Source organism: Nomascus leucogenys, chromosome 4 (genome assembly GCF_006542625.1).
Source record: "Nomascus leucogenys isolate Asia chromosome 4, Asia_NLE_v1, whole genome shotgun sequence".
Taxonomy (NCBI): Eukaryota; Metazoa; Chordata; class Mammalia; order Primates; family Hylobatidae; genus Nomascus; species Nomascus leucogenys.
Window position 1 is genome coordinate 82,304,685 of NC_044384.1, and position 25,063 is coordinate 82,329,747.

Sequence of the window (25,063 nt, forward strand, 5' to 3'; positions counted from 1 at the left end):
GCCCCGCCCTTTTTCTTTTATTGGACAACTTGAATCGTCATTTGCCGTTCCGATTGGTCATCAGTGATCGTCCGGATTTTTCCAATTGGCGAAGCTGCCAGGGGATTTTTTTCCCCCCCTCCAGCCGTTGGTACACTGAGGAGGCGGGGTCGTTTCTGCGGGATTATTTTTCCGGAGTCTCTTCTGATTGGGTGGTGTGGCGCAACGCGCGCGACCCTTCAAGATACCAAACTGTACGCATCTCTGACCCTTTCCTCTTCTTGCTCCTGCTGGTAAACCGAAGCCCAGCAGACTTCCAGGCTTGGGCATCTGCAGAGGGCGAGGAACTGGTCGCGGCGCCGGGTGGGCTTGCAGCTGTGACGCTTATGTGGACACCTCAGTCTCGCTGGTGGTTCACCTCGGCTTCCCAGTTTATTTACTGACGTCAACAAATGTTGAATAAGGAAGAAGAGTTAGAATTGCTTCAGGCACCCTGGAGTTTTAGCACTACTCCCGCCCACTCCCTTCTACTTCCAGGTCGGGGGGGCGGGTCCAATAGAAAGGCGGAAGCCAGTGTCCCCGGCGTTCTCACGCCTGCTACAATTCCTGAGTAGGGCCTTGCTTTAGTTCTTTGGAAAGTCTCCTCACCCCCACATCGCCTCTTTAGGAAGTCACTTAATGTTTGGCTTCATTATTCCCACATCCTCTTCCTAACTACTTGCCTGCACTTCTTGAGAAAAAGACTGCAGAAAAGAGAGGTGGGGCTGTGAGTAGAAACAAGCAAACCGCAGGTCCCTGTGGGGGGACCCTCCAGGAAGAAGGGTAATTTTCTGCCTCCTTAAAGTGGCTGCTACAGTCAGTTATTTTGCTCCCAACCCCAGAGCTTCAGTTGCTCCTTCATTTCCCAGTTCCGCAAGAACCGTGGGCGACAGTTATGGAGAAGCGTCTGCATGAGGCTCAGCTGTACAAGGAGGAAGGGAACCAGCGCTACCGGGAAGGGAAGTACCGAGATGCTGTGAGTAGGTACCATCGAGCTCTGCTTCAGCTGCGGGGTCTGGATCCGAGTCTGCCCTCTCCGTTACCTAATCTCGGACCTCAGGGCCCGGCCCTCACGCCTGAACAAGAAAACATACTGCATACCACCCAGACAGACTGCTATAACAATCTAGCTGGTAAGAACGAGGCTAAAGGGTGGCTAGAGAGCATTAAGACAGGAATATGAACATCTGTGAACATTGGGGAAAAAAACGCTGACTTTTTTTTTTTTTTTTTTTTTTACTGTCATCCATTTATTCTGCCATGAATTGGAATAACCTGCCAATCTGTGGGGCTGTAATTAAGTTGCCATAGAGCAGGGCTTCTCAGACTTCACCTGGAGAGTTTGTTAAAACACAACTTCCTCGGCCCCATCCCCAGAGATTCGGATGGGTCTGACGTGGGGCCTAGCAGTTTGCATTTCTTTCTTTTTTTTGAGATGCAGTCTCGCCCTGTCTCCCAGGCTGGAGTGCACTGGCGCGGTCTGGGCTCACTGCAGCCTCTCCCTCCCGGGTTCAAGCAATTCTGTCTTAGCCTCCCGAGTAGCCGGGACTACAGGCGCCCGCCAGCCACCACGCCCAGCTAATTTTTTTTTTTTTTTGAAACGGAGTTTCGCTCTTGTTGCTCAGGCTGGCGTGCAGTGGCGTGATTTCGGCTCACCGCAACCTCTGCCTCCAGAGTTCAAGCGATTCTCCTGCCTCAGCTTCCCGAGTAGCTGGGATTACAGGCATGTGCCACCACGCCCGGCTAATTTTTGTATTTTTAGTAGAGACGGGGTTTCATAATATTGGTCAGGCTGGTTTTTTGTTTGTTTGTTTTTTGTTTTTTTTTGAGACGGAGTCTTGCTATGTCGCCCAGGCTGGAGTGCCGTGGCACGATTTTGGCTCACTGCAAGCTCCGCCTCCCGAGTTCACGCCATTCTCCTGCCTCAGCCTCCCGAGTAGCTGGGACTACAGGCGCCCACCACCACGCCCGGCTAATTTTTTGTATTTTTAGTAGAGACAGGATTTCACCATGTTAGCCAGGATGGTCTCGATCTCCTGACCTCATGATCCGCCCGCCTCGGCCTCCCAAAGTGCTGGGATTACAGGCGTGGGCCACCGCGCCCGGCCGGTCAGGCTGGTCTTGAACTCCTGACCTCAGGTAATCCACGCGCCTCCACCTTCCAAAGTGCTGGGATTACATGCGTGAGCCACCGCACCCAGCCCCAGTTTGCATTTCTAACAGCCTTCTGGGTATTGCTGATAGCTTTAGGTAATTTTGCATGCTACAGGGAAAAATTATACTTAAGGTCAGGCCATTGTTTATTTAAGGGACATTTAATATTTGTGAAACACGTTCATTTCTTTAGCTGGTAGTTTAGATCTCTTATATATTCAGTGGGTTGTATAGTTTTTCCTCATTTTTCTTTTTCTTTTTTTTGAGAAGAGCTTCGCTCTTGTTGCCCAAGCTGGGGTGCAATGGCACGATCTCGGCTCACTGCAACCTCCTTCTCCCGGGTTCAAGCGATTCTCCTGCCTCAGCCTCTAGACTAGCTGGGATACAGGCGCATGCCACCACGCCCGGCTAATTTTTTGTATTTTTAGTAGAAACGGGGTTTCACCATGTTAGCCAGGCTAGTCTGGATTGCTGACCTCAGGTGATTCGCCCGCCTCGGCCTCGCAAAGTGCTGGGATTACAGGCATGAGCCACAGCACCCGGCCCAATAATTTTTATTTATTGAGTGCCTATAACATGTTGGGCAGTCATTTACAGATATCTCCCATCTTCACAAAACTGCAAGGATTATCCCCATATTTACAGATAAGGAAATCAGATCCTGTCACTGCCTGAAACACCCCATTGGCATCTCATCACACTTAGGAGAAAATCCAAACTCACCTTGAGGTCCCAGCACCAACTAGCTCTCTTTTATTTTTTTTGAGACTGAGTTTTGCTCTTGTTGCCCAGGCTGGAGTGCAATGGCACGATGTTGGCTCACCGCAACTCCCGCCTCCCAGGTTCAACCAATTCTCCTTCCTCAGCCTCCCAAGTAGCTGGGATTACAGGCATGTGGCACCACGCCCTGCTAATTTTGTATTTTTAGTAGGGATGGGATTTCTCTATGTTGGTCAGACTGGTCTCAAACTCCCAGCCTCAGGCGATCCGCCCACCTCGGCCTCCCAAAGTGCCGGGATTACAGGCATGAGTCACTATGCCTGGCCTTATTTTTCATTTTATTTATTAATTTTTTTTTTTGAGACGGTGTCTCACTCTTGCTCAGGCTGGAGTGCAGTGGCATGATCTTGGCCCACTGCAACCTCTGCCTTCCGGGTTAAAGCGATTCTCCTGCTGCAGCCTTCCAAGTAGCTGGGATCACAGGCACCTGCCACCATGCCTGGCTAATTTTTGTATTTTTAGTAGAGACAGGGTTTTGCCATGTTGGCCAGGCTGGTCTCGAGCTCCTGACCTCAGGTGATTCACCCGCTTCGGCCTCCCAAAGTGCTGGGATTATGGGTGTGAGCCACCATGCCCTTCCCGAACTGGCCCTTTTATATACTTAACGCCCAAAGTACATTTCCACCTTCACGCTTTGTAGGCTGTCTTTCCAGCTAGAATGCCCTGTCCCTTGAATGACACTTATCCAGATTTGGACTCAAAAGTTGCTTCCTTAGAGAAGCCTTCTGTAGCTGGGTGCAGTGGCTCACGCCTGTAATCCCAACACCTTGGTAGGCCAAGGAGTTCAAGACCAGCCTGGGAAATCTGGCACAACCCAGTCTCTACAAAAAATACAAAAATTAGCCAGGCATGGTTTTGCTTGCCAGTAGTCCCAGCTATTCTGGAGACTCAGGTGGGCCAATGTCTTGAGCATGGGAGGCCGGGGCTGCAGTGAGCCAAGATTGGGCCACTGCACTCCAGCCTGGGCGACAGAGCAAGTAAGACTCTGTCCCCCCCCATTCCTCCTACCAAAAAGCCTTCCGTAAGCAAACAGCACTCTGACTTCATTCATTCTCGTCCCAGCATAGTTTTATTTTTCTTAAAGCACTTTTTCTTTTTTGAGACAGAGTCTCGCTCTGTTGCCTAGGCTGGAGTGCAGTGGCGTGATCTCAGCTCACCGCAAGCTCCGCCTCCCGGGTTCACACCATTCTGCCCCAACCTCCCGAGTAGCTGGGACTACAGGCGCCCGCCACCATGCCCAGCTAATTTTTTTTTTTGTATTTTTAGTAGAGACAGGGTCTCACCTTGTTAGCCAGGATGGTCTCGATCTCCTGACCAAGTGATCCTCCTGCCTTGGCCTCCCAAAGTGCTGGGATTACAGGTGTGAGCCACCGCGCCTGGCCAGCACTTTTTTTTTTTTTTTTTGAGACCAAGTCTCACTCTGTCGCCCAGGCTGGAGTCAGTGGCACGATTCTGGCTCACTGCAAGCTCTGCCTCCCGGGTTCACACCATTCCCCTGCCTCAGCATCCCGAGTAGCTGGGACTACAGGCACCCACCACCACGCCTGGCTAATTTTTTGTATTTTTAGTAGAGACGGGGTTTCACTGTGTTAGCCAGGGTGGTCTTGATCTCCTGACCTCGTGATCCGCCTGCCTCCGCCTCCCAAAGTGCTGGCATTACAGGCGTGAGCCACTGTGTCCAGCCTCTTAAAGCACTTTTAAAAATTAATTTACTTGGGCCGGGCACGGTGGCTCATGCCTGTAATCCCAGCACTTTGGGAGGCCAAAGTAGGCGGATCACCTGAGGTCAGGAGTTCAAGACCAGCCTGACCAACATGGAGAAACCCCATCTCCACTAAAAATACAAAAAAATTAGCCAGGCATGGTGGCGGATGCCTGTAATCGCATCTACTCGGGAGGCTGAGGCAGGAGAATTGCTTGAACCTGGGAGGCGGAGGTTGCGGTGAACCGAGATCGCGCCATTGCACTCCAGCCTGGGCAACAAGAGCAAAACTCCGAATCAAAAAAAAAAAAATTAATTTACTTGGGCCAGGTGCGGTGGCTCACGCCTGTAATCCCAGCCCTTTGGTAGCCCATGACAGGCAGATCACGAGGTCAGGAAATGGAGACCATCCTGGCTAATACGGTGAAACTCCATCTCTACTAAAAATATTTTAAAAATTACCTGGGCGTGGTGGCGGGTGCCTGTAGTCCCAGCTACTTGGGAAGCTGAGGCAGGAGAATCGCTTGAACCTGGGAGGCGGAGGTTGCAGTCAGCCAAGATCACACCAGTGCGCTCCAGCCTGGGCAATAGAGGGAGACTCCATCTAAAAACAAACAAACAAAAATATTCATTTACGCCGGGCGCAGTGGCTCACGCTTGTAATCCCAGCACTTTGGGAGGCTGAGGCGGGCGGATCACGAGGTCAAGAGATCGAGACCACGGTGAAACTCCGTCTCTACTAAAAATACAAAAAATTAGCCAGGCGTGGTGGCGGGTGCCTGTAGTCCCAGCTACTCGGAGAGGCTGAGGCAGGAGAATGGCGTGAACTCGGGAGGCGGAGCTTGCAGTGAGCCGAGATCGCGCCACTGCACTCCAGCCTGGGCAACAGAGCAAGACTCCGTCTCAAAAAAAAAAAAAAAAAAAATTCATTTACTTGTTTCTTGTGTATTCCTCCACATTTTTTTTTTTTTTTTTTTTTTTTGAGACAGAGTCTCACTCTGTCACCCAGGCTGGAGTGCAGTGGCGTGATCTCAGCTCACTGCAACCTCTGCCTCCTGGGTTCAAGCAATTCTCCTGCCTCAGCCTTCCAAGTAGCTGGGATTACAGGCGCCCACCACCAAACCCGGCTAATTTCTTTGTGTTTTTAGTAGAGATGGGGTTTCACCATGTTGGCCAGGCTGGTTTTGAACTCCTGACCTCAAGTGATCAGCCTGCCTCAGCCTCCCAAAGTACTGGGATTACAGGCATGAGCCACTGCGCCTGGCCTCAACCTCTTTAATCATCAAGATGACTGCCTTGCTCCTCTTATCCTCTGCTTCTAGCTCAGTGCCTGGCACATGGTCAATGCACAATAACTGGTTGTTGAATTAATGAGCAAGGGTGATAGATTGATTGACCCCTGGGGAAATAGCTAAGTATAAACTCCAGCCTGGGCAACAGAGGGAGACTCCGTCTAAAATAAACAAAAAAATTCATTTACTTGTTTCTTGTATATTCCTCCACTTTTTTTTTTTTTTTTGACCACTTGGTGGGGATGTTGTAGAAGGGATACAGACATCAGCACAGGCCCTTTAATGTGCTCATCAGTGCTGATTCTTGGTCTTTCTCAGCACCATGATTTAATAATACTATGTTTAATTCCCACAGTTGTGAAATAGGGAGTGTGTTTCCCTTCTTAATCATAAAAAGGCAGAACATTGACCTGAATTGGTTCCTCCGCAGGTTTGTATTTCAAAGTCCCATTAAGTCATCCAAGAGAGTAGTGAAGTTATATACTGTATTGTTATTGAGAATGATGATTTTGGAGTTAGAGAACACTTCATTCAAATTTCATATTCATTCCACCTAGAACCTGTAAGATCTTGGACAAGTTACTTCTCTGAGTCTTGATTTCTTCATCCACTAAATGAAGATAGTAACCCCTATATAATAGTGTAGATGCGAAGATTAAACAAGACAGTGTATATCAAGCACATAGCACAGTGCTTGCCATTTCCTGACACAATTAATGGCAACCATTATTAACAAAGCTGCAGTACAAGAACTGTGGTGAAATGGGGCATTCAGGACATAGAGCCTTGGATAGAAGAGATACAATGAAGGTTAGTTTGTTTTTTAAAAAATTGTAATTTATCTGATTTTTTTTTTTTAAGATGGAGTCTCGCTCTGTAGCCCAGGCTGGAGTGCAGTGGTACAGTCTCGGCTCACTGCATATCTCATTTTATATAAAAAATTAATGGGGCCGGGCACGGTGGCTCACGCCTGTAATCCCAGCACTTTGGGAGGTGGAGGCAGGTGGATCACAAGGTCAGGAGTTCGAGACCAGCCTGACCAACATGGTGAAACCCCGTCTGTACTAAAAATACAAAAATTAGCCGGGCATGGTGGTGAGCGCCTGTAATCCCAGTTACTCAGGAGGCTGAGGCAGAAGAATCACTTGAACCTGGGAGGCAGAGGTTGCGATGAGCCAAGATCACGCTACTGCACTCCAGCCTGCGCGACAGAGCGAGACCTCCATCTCAATAATAATAATAATGGGGGCTGGGCAGGGTGGCTCACGTCTATAATCCCAGTACTTTGGGAGGCTGAGGCGAGCGAATCACCTGAGGTCAGGAGTTCAAGACAAGCCTGGCCAACATGGCGAAAACCCATCTCTACAAAAATACAAAAATTAGCCGAGCATGGTGGTGTGTGCCTGTAATCCCAGCTACTCGGGAAGCTGAGGCGGGAGAATCGCTTGAACCCAGGAGGCGGAGGTTGCATGAGCTGAGATCATGCCATTGCACTCCAGTCTGGGCGACAGAGCGAGATTACGTCTCAAAAAAAAAAAAAAAGGGGGTCTCAGCTGGGCATAGTGGCTCACGCCTATAATCCCAGTACTTTGGGAAGCCAAGGTGAGCAGATCACTTGAGGTCAGGAGTTTGAGAACAGCCTGGCCAACATGGTGAAACCCCATCTCTACTAAAAACACAAAAATTAGCTGGACATGGTGGCACATGTCTGTAAACCCAGCTACTCGGGAGGCTGAGGCAGAAGAATTGGTTGAACCTGGAGGTTGCAGTGAGCCAAGATCATGCCACTGCACTCCAGCCTGGCTGATGAGTGAGACTCTGTCTTAAAAAATAATAATAAAATAAAGAATACATTTGTTATTCAGAATACACTTCTTATAACACTGTAGTGAATACCCTGCCAAAAAAAGGGACAGGGGAGGGTCTCACTATGTTGCCCAGGCCGGTCTTGAACTTCTGGGCTCAAGCGAATCTCCTACCTCAGCCTCCCAAAGTGCTAGGATTACAGCATGAGCCACCATGCTCGGCCGAGTTTTAAATAAATTTTAAAGTATGTTCTTACCAGCTTTATAGCCAGTCCTAACTCGGTACTAAATGTGTAGCAGAAAATCAGTAAATATTAAAGTAGATTACAAGATATGTGAATTTTTTGTTTTGTTTTGAAACGAAGTTTCGCTCTTGTTCCCCAGGCTAGAGTGCAATGGCACGATCTCGGCTCACCGAAACCTCCATCTCCCAGGTCCAAGTGATTCTCCTGCCTCACCCCTCCCAAGTAGCTGGGATTACAGGCATGTGCCACCACACCTGGCTAATTTTTATTTTCAGTAGAGACGGGATTTCTCCATGTCAGGCTGATCTCGAACTCCCTACCTCAGGTGATCCACCCGCCCTGGCCTCCCAAAGTGCTGGGATGACAGGCATGAGCCACTGCACCTGACCGATATGTGAAGCTTTTATTCACTGCTGCATCCCCAGTGTGTAGAAGAGTGTCTGGCATATGGGAGACACCTTATCATTTGTTGACTGAATGTTGTTGTTACCACCCTGTTCAGTACTGTCTTGAGCTGGCCAGTGGAACCTAGTGTAACGAGTCCCTCCTCCCTCTTCTCTCTTTTCATTTGGCCCATTAGCCTGTCTCCTTCAGATGGAGCCCGTGAACTACGAACGAGTGAGAGAATATAGTCAGAAAGTCCTGGAACGACAACCTGATAATGCCAAGGCCTTGTATCGGGCCGGAGTGGCCTTTTTCCATCTGCAGGACTATGACCAGGCCCGCCACTACCTCCTGGCTGCCGTGAATAGGCAGCCTAAAGGTAATCGAGAAGGGCTTTGAAATGGTAAAGACAAAATTGTCTTGCTGGGGCAGGTCTGTGGAAAGGGGGTTTTATTTTACTTTGCCAACGTATTATTTTCAATAAGTAATACATTCACATGTTTGAGAATTCAAACCGAAAAAGTATACGACGAACAGACCTTTTTCCACTCTTGTGTTCTTGTCTCCACGGAAAAGCAGTATTATTAGTTTCATGTGTAGGGGGTTGATGCTTAATCAGGCATACACAATATATATGTTGGTATGTCTGTTTCATATATATATATGCCTATTTTAACATATAAATATATGTATATCAATGTGCTTTTATTTATAAATATACATTGTATATATTTATAAATATACATTGTATATATTTATAAATATACATAAATATATATATATATAAAATAGGCAGGCCGGGTGGGGTGGCTCACATCTGTTATCTTAGCACTTTGGGAGACCAAAGTGGGTGGATCACCTGAGGTCAGGAGTTTGAGACCAGCCTGACCAACATGGAGAAACCCCATATCTACTAAAAATACAAAATTAGCCAGGCATGGTGGCACATGCCTGTAATCCCAGCTACTCGGGAGGCTGAGGCAGGAGAATTGCTTGAACCCAGGAGGCAGAGGTTGCAGTGAGCTGAGATCCTGGGCAACAAGAACGAGACTCTGTCTCAAAAAAAAAAACAAAAAAAACAGTGTTGTTTTTCAGGGCTGCGTATGGTGGCTTACACCTGTAATCCCAGCACTTCGGGAGGCCAAGGTGGGCAGATCACCTGAGGTCAGGATTTCAAGACCAGCCTGGCCAACATGGCGGAACCCACCTCTACTAAGAAAAATAAAAATACAAAAATTAGCCGGGTGTAGCCGGGCGCAGTGGCTCACACCTGTAATCCCAGCACTTTGGGAGGCCGAGGCGGGCGTATCACAAGGTCAGGAGATCGAGACCATCCTGGCTAACATGGTGAAACTCCGTCTCTATTAAAAATACAAAAAATTAACCAGGCGTGGTGGTGAGGGCCTGTAGTCCCAGCTACTCGGGAGACCGAGGCAGGAGAATGGTGTGAACCTGGGAGGCGGAGCTTGCAGTGAGCTGAGATCCGGCCAGTGCACTCCAGCCTGGGGGACAGAGGGCAGCTCCGTCTCAAAAAAAAAAAAAAACTGGGCGTGATGGCAGGCCCCTGTAATCCCAGCTACTTAGGAGGCTGATGCAGGGAGAATCGCTTGAACCCAGGAGGCAGAGGTTTCGGTGAGCCGAGATCGTGCCAACCGCACTCTAGCCTGGGCGACAGAGCCAGACTCCATCTCAAAAAAAAAAAAAGTGTTGTTTTTCAAGTTCCGTTCCTCGTCTTTAAGAGTGATTGGAGGCTGGGCATGGTGGCTCATGCCTGTAATCCCAGCAGTTTGGGAGGCCAAGGTGGGAGGATCATGTGAGACCAGGAGTTCGAGACCATCCTGGCTAACATGATGAAACCCCGTTTCTAGTAAAAATACAAAAAATTAGCCAGGCGTGGTGGCGGGCGCCTGTAATCCCAGCTACTCAGGAGGCTGAGGCAGGAGAATGGCGTGAACCCGGGAGGCAGAGCTTCCAGTGAGCCAAGATCACGCCACTGTATTCCAGCCTGGGAGACAGAGGGAGACTCCATCTCAGAAGCAAAACAAAACAAAACAAAAAAACAGTGATTGGAATAGGATGTGTGAATGCCAACAAATACCCTTGATAATTCTCATTCTGCCAGTTCTCCAAATGGGGTCTGGCCTTTGCTTTAGCTATCATTTTTATCCTTTAGCTCAGCTAACCCCAGGTATGACCTAGAAAAAGGGCAGTCCTGCTGAGAGAGAATTTGAGACTTACTTTGTTTCCAAGGCAAAAAGGATATTGTGAAGCAGATGAGAGACTCATTCCTGTGTTGGTTGGTTGAGCACTGAAAATTGTCTCCCTTTTGCATTCTGGCTTACAATTGCCAGTGGATACTAGTAGCAGAGTCACCAAATGTATAGCAGTGCAGTAAAATCTCACTAATCTAAATGAATGAGACAGCCATTAAGAATTAATAAAGATATAAAATATAAGCCATTTGTTCATGTTTCTCACCATCAAATACATAAATTAACTGTCACCTATATGAATAGTATCTTTAGAGGCTCTATTTTAATGATAACTGCTTCATCAATCTTGCTTTCATTATGAAATTAGCAACCAGTGGCCAGGCGTGGTGGATCACACCTGTAATCCCAGCACTGTGGGAGGCCAAGGCGGGTGGATCACGAGGTCAGGAGTTCCAGACCAGCCTGGCCAACATGGTGAAACCCCATCTCTACTAAAAATACAAAAATTAGCCGGTGGTACATGCCTGTAATGTCAGCTACTTGGGAGGCTGAGGCATGAGAATTGCTTGAACCCGGGAGGCGGAGGTTGCAGTAAGTGGAGATCCCATGCTACTGCACTCCAGCCTGGGTGACAGAGCGAGACCCTGTCTCAAAAATAAATAATAAATAAAAATTAGCAGCCGGGACAGAGATTTTTTTTTCAATTCCAAATATTATTAATTAATCAGATTTACTATTGCACAGAATGGTTGCGATATATTCAGATCTTGGAGAGATTTTAAAATGGGAGCATGTTAACATTCTCTCCTGCCACAAGGTACGATTATGGTCTTAACTGACTCTGTTTCTAATTGCTTCTCCATCATCTTCCAAGATGCCAACATCCGGCGGTACCTCCAGCTGACACAGTCAGAACTCAGCAGCTACCATAGAAAAGAGAAGCAGCTCTACCTGGGCATGTTTGATTAACAAAGAAGAAAGATGCTCCTCCAGTTGAACTTAGGTGGACTATTAAACATGCATGAAGGAGAAACCTGAGCCTCAGCAAGAGAAATTAACCCTATACCTCTGACCCCGGTGGATTTTTGTTTGTAGTTCTGCACAAACTTCACTACTTAGACAGTCTGAGTCTTTTTCTGTCTATCCATCTGTTTATTTCTATACCTTTCAATACATGTTATTGTTGCAGATATGTGGCTTGAGAAATATAATCAAAAGACATTCATCAGCTGTGGGTGGAATTAATCATATCTCTGGCATAGATTTTTCATTACAGTGTTGTTAGATGTACTTATATACAGAGGCAATGGCTTGCAGAGGATGACATAGGATAGGCAGAAAGAAGTGTCTTCCTTTATTTTTTCAGAAGCCCAAACCAAAGTGGGAAATATGGCCGGGCGCTCTAGCTCATGCCTGTAATCCCAGCACATTGGGAGGCTGAGGCCAGCGGATCACCTGAGGTCAGGAGTTCAAGATCAGCCTGGCCAACATGGTAAAACCCTGTCTCTACTAAAAATACAAAAATTAGCCTGGCAAGATGGCACACGCCTGTGGTCCCAGGTACTGGAAACTAGACAATTATAAATGGGCCAGGCTGGGCATGGTGGCTTACGCCTGTGATCCCAGCACTTTGGAAGGCAGAAGTGGAGAGATACTGAGTCCAGGAGTTCAAGACCAGCCTGGGGAACACAGTGCAACCCTGTCTCTATAAAAGATGCAAATATGGCCAGGCACGGTGGCTCAGGCCTGTAATCCCAGCACTTTGGGAGGCTGAGGTAGGTAGATCATGAGGTCAGGAGATCTACTGACCTGGCTAACATGGTGAAACCCCATCTCTACTAAAAATACAAAAAATTAGCCGGGCATGGTGGTGGGCGCCTGTAGTCCCAGCTACTCGGGAGGCTGAGGCAGGAGAATGGCGTGAACCCAGGAGGCGGAGCTTGCAGTGAGCCGAGATTGCGCCACTGCACTCCAGCCTGGGCAACAGAGTGAGACTCCATCTCAAAAAAAGAAAAAAAAATGCAAAGATTAGCTGGGCCTGGTGGTGTTCACCTGTAGTCACAACTATTCTGGAGGCCGAGGTGGGAGGATTGCTTGAATCTGGAGGGCAGAGGTTGCAGTGAGCCAAGATCCTGACACAGCACTCCAGCCTGGGTGATAGAGTGACATGTCTAAATAAATAAGCCCAAATATACTAAAGTAACTTTTTGTTTTTTGAGACAGAGTCTCACTCTGTTGCCCAGGCTGGAGTGCAGTGGTGCCATCTTGGCTCACTGCAACCTCTGCCTCTCAGGTTCAAGTGATTCTCATGTCTGAGCCACCCAAGCAGCTGGGATTACAGGCATGTGCCACCATGCCCAGCTAATTTTTTTGTATTTCCTTTTTAGTAGAGACATGGTTTTGCCATGTTGGCCAGGCTGCTCTTGAACTCCTGGCCTCAAGTGATCCACCCACTCGGGCTCCCAAAGTGCTGGGATTACAGGTGTAAGCCACTATGCCCGGCCAAAAGTAACCATTTTGTTTAATTTTTTTTATTTTAATTTTACGTTCCAGGATACATGTGCAGGATATGCAGGTTTGTTACATAGGGAAACGTGTGCCATGGTGGTTTGCTGCACCTATCAACCCATCACCTCGGTATTAAGTCCAGCATGCATTAGCTATTTTTGCTCATGCTCTCCCACCCCCCGCCACAGCCCCCATTAAATTAATTTCTTATTCTCCGTAATATTCCACATACATTCAGATTCCTTCTCCCCTACAAAAATATTTGCTATTTTGTCCTTGCTGTTTCTCATACTTAGATCATTAATACACTATATTTATTTTTTCATTAAACTATTTTAAAACCTTTGGAGTAAAGCATTTAAGTATTTACTTAATAAAGCCTTCAGACCTCATGCCAAAGAAAACACCTAAGTGAGGCCGGGTGCGGTGGCTCACGCTTGTAATCCCAGCACTTTGGGAGGCCGAGGCGGGCAGATCACGAGGTCAGGAGATCGAGACCACGGTGAAACCCCGTCTCTACTAAAAATACAAAAAATTAGCCGGGCGTGGTGGCGGGCGCCTGTAGGCCCAGCTACTCAGAGAGGCTGAGGCAGGAGAATGGCGTGAACCCGGGAGGCGGAGCTTGCAGTGAGCCGAGATCACGCCACTGCACTCCAGCCTGGGTGACAGACAGAGACTCCGTCTCAAAAAAAAAAAAATTATTACATCTTCTGAAAACATACATACTAGCTGGGTATGGTGGCTCATGCCTGTAATCCCAACACAGGGAGTCTGAGGCAGGTGGATCACTTGAGGTCCAGAGTTTAAGACCAGCCTGGCCAACATGGTGAAACCCCATCTCTACTAAGAATACAAAAATTAGCCGGGAGTGATGGCAGGTGCCTGTCATCCCAACTGCTGGGGAGGCTGAGGTGGGAGGATCACTTGAACCTAGGAGGCGGAGATTGCGGTGATCCAAGATTGTGCCACTGCGCTCCAGCCTGTGGCAGTGAGGCTGTCTCAAAAAAAAAGAAAGAAAAACATACATAATAGAGCAGAATGAAAACAAATCTGTCCTTTACCTGTCATCTCATATTTTGCAAGGGCTGAGGTCCTCACAGAGAAGAGAAACAGGCTGGGCGTGTTGGCTCGTGCTTGTAATCCAGCACTTTGGGAGGCTGGATCACCTGAGGTCAGGAGTTTGAGACCAGCCTGGTCAACGTGGTGAAACCCCATCTCTACTAAAAATAGAAAAAATTAACCAGGTGTGGTGGCGCGCATCCTGTAAACCCCAGCTACTCAGGAGGCTGAGACAGGAGAATCGCTTGAGACGCAGGAGGCAGAGGTTGCAGTAAGCAGAGATCGCATGCCCCTGCACTCCAGCCTGGGCAACAAGAGCGAAACTCCATCTCAAAAAACAAAACAAAACAAAACAAAAAAACAATGAGGAAGGGCATTTCTTGCTTAGTGCCTTTTAAACACCTGATAAAACTCTCTAGAAGCTGTGTTGGACATGGGGGCAAGTTGCAGTATGGTGCAGTCCTGGCTCAGTAGGAGGCTCCATCAACCAGGAGCCCCTTTGTTTTTCTGTTTCTGTTTTTTCATGGTGGATAATGTCTGTGATGTTGTGGGTACTACATAGATGAGACTAACACAGCCTCTACCTTTATAAGTGGTGGCAATAAGCATGTGATTAACCATCATATAACCACAGAGCAAACAGATTTCAGGGAAAAAAAAATAGTCCTTTGTCAATAACACCCCCTTTCTCAATGGGCTAGACTCCTCTTTGTTCTTCCCTATAACTTTAAAGAATACAACCATCAGCTTACAAGAAAAACTTTTACTAAAGTCCAAGGACAGGAGAGGTGCAGTGGCTCACCCCCGCAATCCCAGCAATTTGGGAGGCCAAGGTGGGTGGATCACCTGAGGTCAGGACTTTGAGACCAGCCTGACTGACATAATGAAACCCCATCTCTACTAAAAAAAATACAAAATTAAGGCCGGGCGCGGTGGCTCAAGCCTGTAATCCCAGCACTTTGGGAGGCCGAGGCGGGCGGATCACGAGGTCAGGAGATCGAGACCATCCTGGCTAACAGGGTGAAACCCCGTCTCTACTAAAAATACAAAAAATTAGCCAGGCGTGTTGGCGGGCGCCTGTAGTCCCAGCTACTCGGGAGGCTGAGGCAGGAGAATGGCGTGAACCCCGGGAGGCGGAGCTTGCAGTGAGCCGAGATCGCGCCACTGCACTCCAGCCTGGGGGACAGAGCAAGACTCCGTCTCAAAAAAAAAAAAAAAAAAAAAAAAAAATACAAAATTAGCCAGGTGTAGTGGCACGTGCCTGTAATCCCAGCTACTCAGGAGGCTCAGGCAGGAGAATCATTTGAGCCCAGGAGGGGGAGGTTGCAGTGAGCCAAGGTCATGCCATTACACTCCAGCCTGGTCAACCAGAGCAAAACTGTGTCTCAATCAGTCCATCAATAAAGTCCAAGGACAGGCCGGGCGCAGTGGCTCACGCTTGTAATCCCAGCACTTTGGGAGGCCGAGGCGGGCGGATCACGAGGTCAGGAGATCGAGACCACGGTGAAACCCCGTCTCTACTAAAAATACAAAAAATTAGCCGGGCGCGGTGGCGGGCGCCTGTAGTCCCAGCTACTCAGAGAGGCTGAGGCAGGAGAATGGTGTGAACCCGGGAGGCGGAGTTTGCAGTGAGCCGACATTGCGCCACTGCACTCCAGCCTGGGCGACAGAGCGAGACTCCGTCTCAAAAAAATAAATAAATAAAATAAATAAATAAATAAATAAATAAAGTCCAAGGACAGAACAAACAAAAGTAAAATACCTTATTCCTCTTCTAAGTTTCTTAAATTGCTAGGCCTAGGTTTATTGACAAAATATTGTTATGATTGCATGTTTTATTTGCTTTACAATGGTTTCGTGTTCTCATTTTATTTGAAACACTTGATGTTACAGTAAGCTATCTTCTGCATCAATGAGGAAAAAATAAAACTGATATTTAAAAATGCATTTTGAAAATTTGTTGCACTGGCCGGGCGCGGTGGCTCACGCTTGTAATCCCAGCACTTTGGGAGGCCGAGGCGGGCAGATCACGAGGTCAGGAGATGGAGACCACGGTGAAACCCCGTCTCTACTAAAAATACAAAAAATTAGCCGGGCGTGGTGGCGGGCGCCTGTAGTCCCAGCTACTTGGAGAGGCTGAGGCAGAAGAATGGCGTGAATCCGGGAGGCGGAGCTTGCAGTGAGCCGAGATTGCGCCACTGCACTCCAGCCTGGGCGACAGAGCGAGACTCTGTCTCAAAAAAAAAAAAAAAGAAATTTGTTGCACTAATCCTTTTATTAATGCTGCTAAGAGATAGCACAGAGTCAGGCTTACATTTGTGTTTTTATTGAGAAGCCCAGCTCCTAATGGAAATCTTAATGAACAGGGAAATGACAAAGGCAGTCTGATGCAGGTCTTGAGGACGTCCTCAAGGTCCTGAGGGAACCAGCCAGAGAGTGCCTCAATCTCTGTATTCAGAAGTTTGTGGAAGGAGAGGCTGCGCACTTTATCAGTCCTTGTTTCCACAGAGGATTTGAAGATTTTGAATGAAGAAGAAGCATTCATGGTGAATGTGAAGGATTATACACCTTGGCACGAGGGACAGTGTTTCCCAAACTCATACCCACCACCTTCACAATGTTGCCAAAACCACTCACTACCTGTACTAATATATATGGATATGTGTAGAAATATATATATATATATATATATATATATATATTTTTTTTTTTTTTTTTGACAGTCTGGCTCTGTCGCCCAGGCTGGAGTGTATTGGCAGAATCTTGGCTCACTGCAACTTCCACATCCCAGTTTCAAGCAATTCTGCCTCAGCCTTCCAAGTAGCTGGGATTACAGGCATGTACCACCATGCCTGGCTAAATTTTTTTTTGTATTTTTAGTAGATACGGGGTTTCACCATATTGGTCAGGCTGGTTTCAAACTCCTGACCTCAGGTGATCCACCCACCTCGGCCTCCTAAAGTGCTGGGATTATAGGCGTGAGCCACAGAGCCCAGTGTATTTCTTTTTTTGAGACGGAGTCTCACTCTGTTGCAAGGCTAGAGTGCAATGGTGCGATCTTGGCTCACTGCAACCTCTGCCTCTTGGGTTCAAGCGATTCTCCTGTGTCAGCCTCCCAAGTAGCTGGGACTACAGGCACCCACCACCATGCCCAGCTAATTTTTGTCTTTAGTAGAGATAGGGTTTCACCATCTTGGCCAGGATGGTCTGGATCTCTTTTTTTTTTTTTTTTTTTTTTGAGACAGAGTCTCGCTCTGTCGCCCAGGCTGGAGTGCAGTGGCGCAATCTCGGCTCACTGCAAGCTCTGCCTCCTGGGTTCACGCCATTCTCCTGCCTCAGCCTCTCCAAGTAGCTGGGACTACAGGCGCCCGCCACCACACCTGGCTAATTTTTTTGTATTTTTAGTAGAGATGGGGTTTCACTGTGGTCTCGATCTCCTGACCTCGTGATCCGCCTCCCAAAGTGCTGGGATTACAAGCGTGAGCCACCGCACCCAGCTGGTCTGGATCTCTTGACCTTGTGATCTGCCCGCCTCGGCCTCCCAAAGTGTTGGGATTACAGGTGTGAGCCACCACGCCCGGCCTATTTTTTTTTTTTTTTTTTTAGAGACAGGGTCTTGCTCTGTAGCCCAGACTGGAGTGCAGTAGTGTGATCATAGCCTTGAACTCCTGGGCTCAAGGGATCCTCTTGCATCAACCTCTTGAGTAGCTGGGATTACAGCTTGAACCACTGTGCCTGGCCCTAAATAAATATTTTTAAAGGAACGTTTGGACAGAGGAATATGTTAAATGAAACTATGGGGATGTAAGCAGCAAACTCCAGACCCTCAAACCGTAAAACAACCCCAGCTGCTTCAACAAATAAATTGCAAGGAAAAAGGGAAGGGAAACCTAGTAAAACTTAAGGCCAGGTTCAGTGGCGCACACCAATGATCCTAGAACTTTGGGAGGCTGAAGGGGGCAGATCTTTTGAGCCCAGGAGTTTGAGACCAATGTGGGCAACATGGCAAAACCCTCTGTCTACAAAAGATATAAAAATTAGTGGGGACTAGGGTGCATGCCTGTAATCCCAGATATTCAGGAGGCTAAGGTGGGAGGATCACTTGAGCCCAAACGATCGAGGTTGCAGTGAGCTAAAATTGTGCCACTGCACTGAAGCCTGGTCGACAGAGTGATATCCTGTCTCAAAAAGAAAGACAGTTAAGAGACATCAATCAAATAAATGCATGACACTACTTTGGATTCTCATTGGGAAAAAGAGAAACTTGAGTAAGAATTATTGTCGGGGCCAGGTGCGGTGGCTCACGCCTGTAATCCCAGACTTTGGGAGGCTGAGGTGGGCAGATCACGAGGTCAGGAGATCGAGACCATCCTGGCTAGCATGGTGAAACCCCGTCTCTACAAAAAATACAAAAAATTAGCCCAGCGTGGTGGCACACGCCTGTAATCCCAGCTACTTGGGAAGCTGAGGCAGGAGAATGGTGTGAACTCTGGCGGCGGACCTTACAGTGAGCCGAGATTGTGCTCCTGCACTCCAGCCTGGGCTACAGAATGAGACTCCATCTCAAAAAAAAAAAGAAGAAAACTAAGTTTATAGCTCACAAGCAAACATTCTCAGTATGAAACTTAATAGGCTGGGGCCTGGTCCATACTCCTATAAAGGGAGACAGATTTTGGCTCAGTCTAAGGAAATCCAACAACTAGGACACCAACAATAGGTTTCCTTTGGGAAAGAGTTTTTTGGGTTTTTGAGACAGAGTCTTGCTCTGTCACCCAGACTGGAGTGCAGTGGCGTGATCTCGGCTCACTGCAAGCTCCACTTCCCAGGTTCACGCCATTCTCCTGCCTCAGCCTCCCAAGTAGCTGGGACTACAGGTGCCCGCCACCACGCCTGACTAACTTTTTGCATTTTTAGTAGATACAGGGTTTCACCGTGTTAGGCAGGATGGTCTTGATCTCCTGACCTCGTGATCCGCCCGCCTCGGCCTCCCAAAGTGCTGGGATGACAGGCGTCAGCCACCGTGCCCTGCCGAGGTTTTGTTTTTTTTTTTATTAATTTTTTTTGCACACAAAAACAATAAACATTTTCTAAAAATACATACAAACAAAAAGATGCGTATCAAACATATTAGGAAGGTTACACATGGGAAGTCGGGGAATAGAAATGGGGGGTGGGAGTTAAAATAAGATAGAGAGGGACTTTATGTGGATCAGTGATAATAACTCAATCCTCTATTTGACAAAGAAGAGGGAGAAGGAAGAGGAAGAAAAAGAAAGTGGGATAAAGGATCAGAAAGGGAGGAAAATAGAAAAAATTAGAGTATGACTCCAGGGTAGACCTGTTTTGTTGTCACTGAGTTGGTTGGTTTGTCTGTTGTATTTTTCATGTTTCGCCAAGTTGGCCAGACTGGTCTCGAACTCCTAGCCCGAAGTCATCAACCCGCCTCGCCCCCCAGAGTGCCGGGACCACAGGCGTGAGCCACCACGACCAGCCCCCACATTGCTTCTGGCCTCCATGGTAGACCTCCCAGACGGAGCGGCCGGGCAGAGGCGCTCCTCACTTCTTCCCAGACACGGGGGGGCGGCCGGGCAGAGGCGCTCCTCACTTCCCAAACGGGGCGGCCAGGCAGAGACGCTCCTCACTTCTTCCCAGATGATAGGTGGCCGGGCAGAGGCGCCCCTCACTTCCCAGACAATGGGTGGCCGGGCAGAGGCCTCCTCACTTCCCAGACGATGGGTGGCCGGGCAGAGGCGCTCCTCACTTCCCAGACGGGGCGGCCGGGCCGAGGCGCTCCTCACTTCCCAGACGGGGCGGCCGGGCAGAGGCGCTCCTCACTTCCCCAGACGGGGCGGCCGGGCAGAGGCGCTCCTCACTTCTTCCCGGACGGGGCGGCCGGGCAGAGGCGCTCCTCACTTCTTCCCGGACGGGGCGGCCGGGCAGAGGCGCTCCCCACCTCCCAGATGGGGCGGTGGCCGGGCAGGGGCTCGGGAGGCTGAGGCGGGCAGAGCACTCGGCGTCAGGAGGTGGTGAGCAGCGTGGCCAACATGGCGACCACGCGCCTGCAGCCAAACGAGAAAAAGCAGTCCCAGGCAGTCCGCGGCGCGGGCAGCAACGAGCTGAGTAGTTTGCAGCCTGGGCCACAGAGAGGAAGGAAGGAAGGAAGGAAGGAAGGAGGGAGGGAGGAGGGAGGGAAGGGAAGGAAGGAAGGAAGGAAGGAAGGAAGGAAGGAAGGAAGGAAGGAAAGGTTTTTTTTTTTATTTTTTTTTGAGACAGAGTCTCGCTCTGTAGCCCAGGCTTGAGTACAGTGGCACAATCTCAGCTCACTGCAACCTCCACCTCACAGGTTCAAGCCATTCTCCTGCCCCAGCCTCCTGAGTAGCTAGGATTACAGGTGCCCGCCAGTACTCCTGGCTAATTTTTGTATTTTTAGTAGAGATGAGGTTTCACCAGCTTGGCCAGGCTGGTCTTGAACTCCTGACCTTGTGATCCACCGGCCTCGGCCTCCCAAAGTGCTGGGATTACAGGTGTGAGCCACTGTGCCCGGCCTGTTTTGTTTTTTTTTTTTTTTTTGAGATGGAGTCTCGCTCTGTTCCTCAGGCTGGAATGCAAGTGGTGTGATCTTGGCTTGGTAGAACCTCTGCCTCCCAGGTTCAAGCAATTCTACTGCCTTGGCCTCCAAGCAAGTAGCTGGGACCACAGGTGTGTGCACGCCACCACGCCCGCCTAATTTTTGTATTTTTAGTAGAGACAGGGTTTCACCATCTTGGCCAGGCTGGTCTTCAACTCCTGACCTCCCAATAATCTGCCCACCTCAGCCTCCCAGAGTGCTGGAATTCCAGGTGTGAGGTGCCATTCCCGGCCTCAAGTGGAGGTTTGACAACAACTGGCAAAAGGAGGATTCAGTGTTAGACTAGCAATTAGATGAGCTGATCCCCAGGAGCCTATGGTTCCTTGAATCCATGAATGGGAGCATTAAGACCAGTGGAAATGAGAAATAATTTATTGATCACATCTCTACAAATTGGCATAAACTGTTCCTACCATTCAGCAGATAAACTGAGGCCGCAGGCTGGGTATGGTGGCTTATGCCTGTAATCCCAGCCACCACTGCACTCCAGCCTGGGTGACAGAGGGAGACTCTGTCTAAAAAAAAATCAAACTAAAAAACTAAAAAAATAAGAATAAATAAAATGAGGCCGGGTGCGGTGGCTCACGCCTATAATGCCAGCACTTTAGGAGGCCGAGGCGGGGTGGATCTGAGGTTGGCAGTTCCAGACCAGCCTGACCAACATGGAGAAACCCCGTCTTTACTAAAAATACAAAAATTCCAGCTACTAGGGAGGCTGAGGCAGGAGAATCGCTTGAACCCGGGAGGCAGAGGTTGCAATGAGCCGAGATTGCGCTGAGCCAAGATCATGCTATTGCACTCCAGCCTGGGCAACAAGAGCAAAATTCCATCAAAAAATTATAATAATAATGAGGCCACAGTGGCTGTAACTGTGATAGCTACTGCTTTACATATGTTGCGGGCTGGGCATGATGGCTCACGCCTGAAATCCCAGTACTTTGGGAGGCCAAGGCAGGTGGATGGCTTGAGCCCAGGAGTTTGAGACCAGCCTCAGCAACAGGGCGAAACGTCATCTCCACAAAAGATACAAAAATTAGCCATGCGTGGTAGTGCACGTCTGTAGTTCCAGCTACTTGGGAGCTAGAGGGGTTGAGGCTGCAGTGAGTCATGATAGTGCCACTGCACTCCAGCCTCGGAAACCTGGAGACCTTGTCTCAAAAAAAACAAAAAATAAATAAATAAATAAATAAATAAAAATATTGCAAATTTGGCCGGGCGTGGTGGCTCACGCTTGTAATCCCAGCACTTTGGGAGGCCGAGGCGGGCGGATCACGAGGTCAGGAGATCGAGACCACGGTGAAACCCTGTCTCTACTAAAAAAAATACAAAAAATTAGCCGGGCGTGGTGGCGGGCGCCTGTAGTCCCAGCTACTCGGAGAGGCTGAGGCAGGAGAATGGCGTGAACCTGGGAGGCGGAGCTTGCAGTGAGCCGAGATTGCACCACTGCACTTCAGCCTGGGTGACAGAGCGAGACTCCGTCTCAAAAAAAAAAATAAAAATAAAAATAAAATAAATAAATAAATAAATAAAATATTACAAATTCCTGACTGCTACCTGCAAGAAAACATGCCCTTTATGCTGGATATTGAAAGCAAATGCTTGCTTCTCAGGAGAATCTCACCAGGAACAGAACCTCTTTAGCTAAGTAGTACATGTGACCACAATCTGATCAATACAATGGTTCCTGTGTTCCCCAGACTGTCTGGAGAGATTATCTACATCAAAATCGTCTACACATGTAGACCATTTATTATGCCTTGATTTTAAGAACCGATGTTCTGAGACAACCAGTTTTTTTTTTTTTTCTGCTTTGTGTTTCTGTTGAAATTGAGATATACAGACCGTAAAATCCACCTTTTTAAGGGCAACTGATTCATAAAGGCATTTTGATTTGATATTTACTCTAGGGAAGACTTTTGAAAAGGTGTTCTACCCAGCTAGAATAGCTTTTATTGTATTTATTTATATCTTGCCTTGTTTCATCAAGGAATTTAAAGCAGTAATGTACTTGCATAAATAAAATTAAGAGCCATTTGAAAGATAAGCTAGAAGGTTATTTCAACACAAAGAATGTGAAAGAATGTAGAATTCATTCAGCAGCAAAATGTTAACCATCTTTTGCTTCCCATATGTCCTAGTTAAGGAGCTTTCTTTAGCCACATGGCTGCTCACCTTTCTCTCCTTCCTGTAGCTCAAAAATAGTCACTTGCTGGTAAGGGTTCACAGTGCTGAATATGACACAGACTCAAAAAGAGAGAAAGATAATTTAGAATATTTGTCATTTCCCCCCCTTTTTTTTCTTTTTTTTTTTTTTGAGATGGAGTCTCGCACTGTCACCCAGGGTTGGAGTGCAATGGCGTGATCTCGGCTCACTGCAACCTCCGCCTCCCGGGTTCAAGCAATTCTCCTGCCTCAGCCTCCTGAGTAGCTGGGATTACAGGCGCCCGCCACCACGCCCAGCTAATTTTTTGTATTTTTAGTGGAGATGGGGTTTCACTATGTTGGCCAGGCTGGTCTCTAACTCCTGACCTTGTGATCCACCCGCCTTGGCCTCCCAAAGTGCTGGGATTAGAGTTGTGAGCCACTTGCGCCCAGCCTATTTCTGTTTTCCTTCCTGCTTTATTTGCACTCATGTCCTTATGTACCAAGGAAAAGTTTGCAGGCAAACCTCTAGGCCCTCCTACAGCACAGGCGGGGCCAGACTCCTCACACATTCCTAGAGCCCTTTTTGCCCCCATCCCATGATGGCACTCCAAACTCCCATTTCTTTGCTATCTCCACTGTCAGTAACCACCTGCGTGACCTTAGGTGAGTAACCTAAACCTCCTTAGACTGTTGTCGTCACACTTTTCAAGTGAGGGAGTCAGACTACATGAACTGTAATATCCTCTCATCCTGAGTTTCTTGCTTTAGGTTTTGCAAGCACCCATCATTGCCACAGCACCTCAGACCCTCAACCTCCCGCCACTAATCAGCCACTATGGGCCTTAGTGTTTCCGGCCTTTCAGTTTCTCATCTTCAGAGAACTCAATTCATATCTATAACTTGTAGGCAAAAATTTCAAATCATCAATACAGTACCTGTTCTATCAACAAAAGGTCTTCCAGTGGGGAAAGCAGAGGTAACAAGGGAACAAAGCCAAATACACAAAAGGACAGAAAAAGAAAACAACTTATAGTTCTTGGTTAACTACATTCAACTTTTAATTATTATTATTTTATAGTGACGGGAGGCCTCACTATGTTTTTTTTTTTTTTTTTTTGAGACGGAGTCTCGCTCTGTCACCCAGGCTGGAGTGCAGTGGCGCAATCTCGGCTCACTGCAAGCTCCGCCTCCCGGGTTCACGCCATTCTCCTGCCTCAGCCTCTCCGAGTAGCTGGGACTACAGGCGCCCGCCACCACGCCCGGCTAATTTTTTTTTGTATTTTTAGTAGAGACGGGGTTTCACCATGGTCTCGATCTCCTGACCTCGTGATCCGCCCGCCTTGGCCTCCCAAAGTGCTGGGATTACAAGCGTGAGCCACCGCGCCCGGCCTGAGAGGCCTCACTATGTTGCCCAGGCTAATCTGTAACTCCTAGCCACAAGCGATGCCTCACCTCGGCCTCCCAAAGTGCTGGGAGAACAGGCATCAGCCACCCCAACGGCACTTCAAACAAGGGTTTTTTTTTTTTTTTTTTTTTTTTTTTTTTGAGACAGAGTCTCACTCTTGTTGCCCAGGCTGGAATGCAATGACGCGATCTCGGCTCACTGCAACCTCCGCCTCCCAGGTTCAAGCAATTCTCCTGCCTCAACCTCCTGAGTAGCTGGGATTACAGGCACCCGCCACCAAGCCTGGATAATTTTTTTCTTTTTTTTGAGGTGGAGTTTTGGTCTTGTTGCCCAGGCTGAAGTGCAGTGGCGTGATCTCAGCTCCACTGCAACCTCTACGTCCTAGGTTCAAATGATTCTCCTGCCTCAGCCTCCCAGGTAGCTGGGATTACAGGCGCCCACCACCACTCCTGGCTAATTTTTGTAGTTTTAGTAGACAGGGTTTCACCATGTTGGCCAGTCTGGTCTTGAACTCCTGACCTCAAGTGATCCGCTCGCATCAGCCTCCCAAAGTGCTGTAATTACAGGTGTGAGCCACCGTACCTAGACAATTTTTTGTGTGTTTTTAGTAGAGATGGGGTTTCACCACGTTGGGCAGGCTGGTCGCCTCGGCCTCCCAAAGTGTTGGTATTACAGGCATGAGCCTCCGCACCTGGATGAAACAATGCTTTTAACCAGTATAGCAG

General features: G+C 48.2%; 1 protein-coding gene across 2 annotated transcripts; it reads left to right on the plus strand.

Moving 5' to 3' along the window:
• The first annotated feature begins 478 nt into the window (after positions 1-478).
• Positions 479-11,815, plus strand: TTC9C (tetratricopeptide repeat domain 9C). 2 transcript variants are annotated; one of them, XM_030810990.1, is made up of 4 exons: positions 479-801; positions 888-1,151; positions 8,577-8,759; positions 11,468-11,815. In XM_030810990.1, exons 2-4 carry the CDS (start codon positions 914-916, stop codon positions 11,560-11,562), a joined length of 516 nt encoding a protein of 171 aa, XP_030666850.1. In that variant the 5' UTR covers positions 479-801; positions 888-913; the 3' UTR covers positions 11,563-11,815. The 2 variants fall into 2 exon arrangements, with proteins under 2 accessions (XP_030666850.1, XP_030666848.1); XM_030810988.1 differs by having other exon boundaries at positions 490-1,151.
• Positions 11,816-25,063: the final 13,248 nt, after the last annotated feature.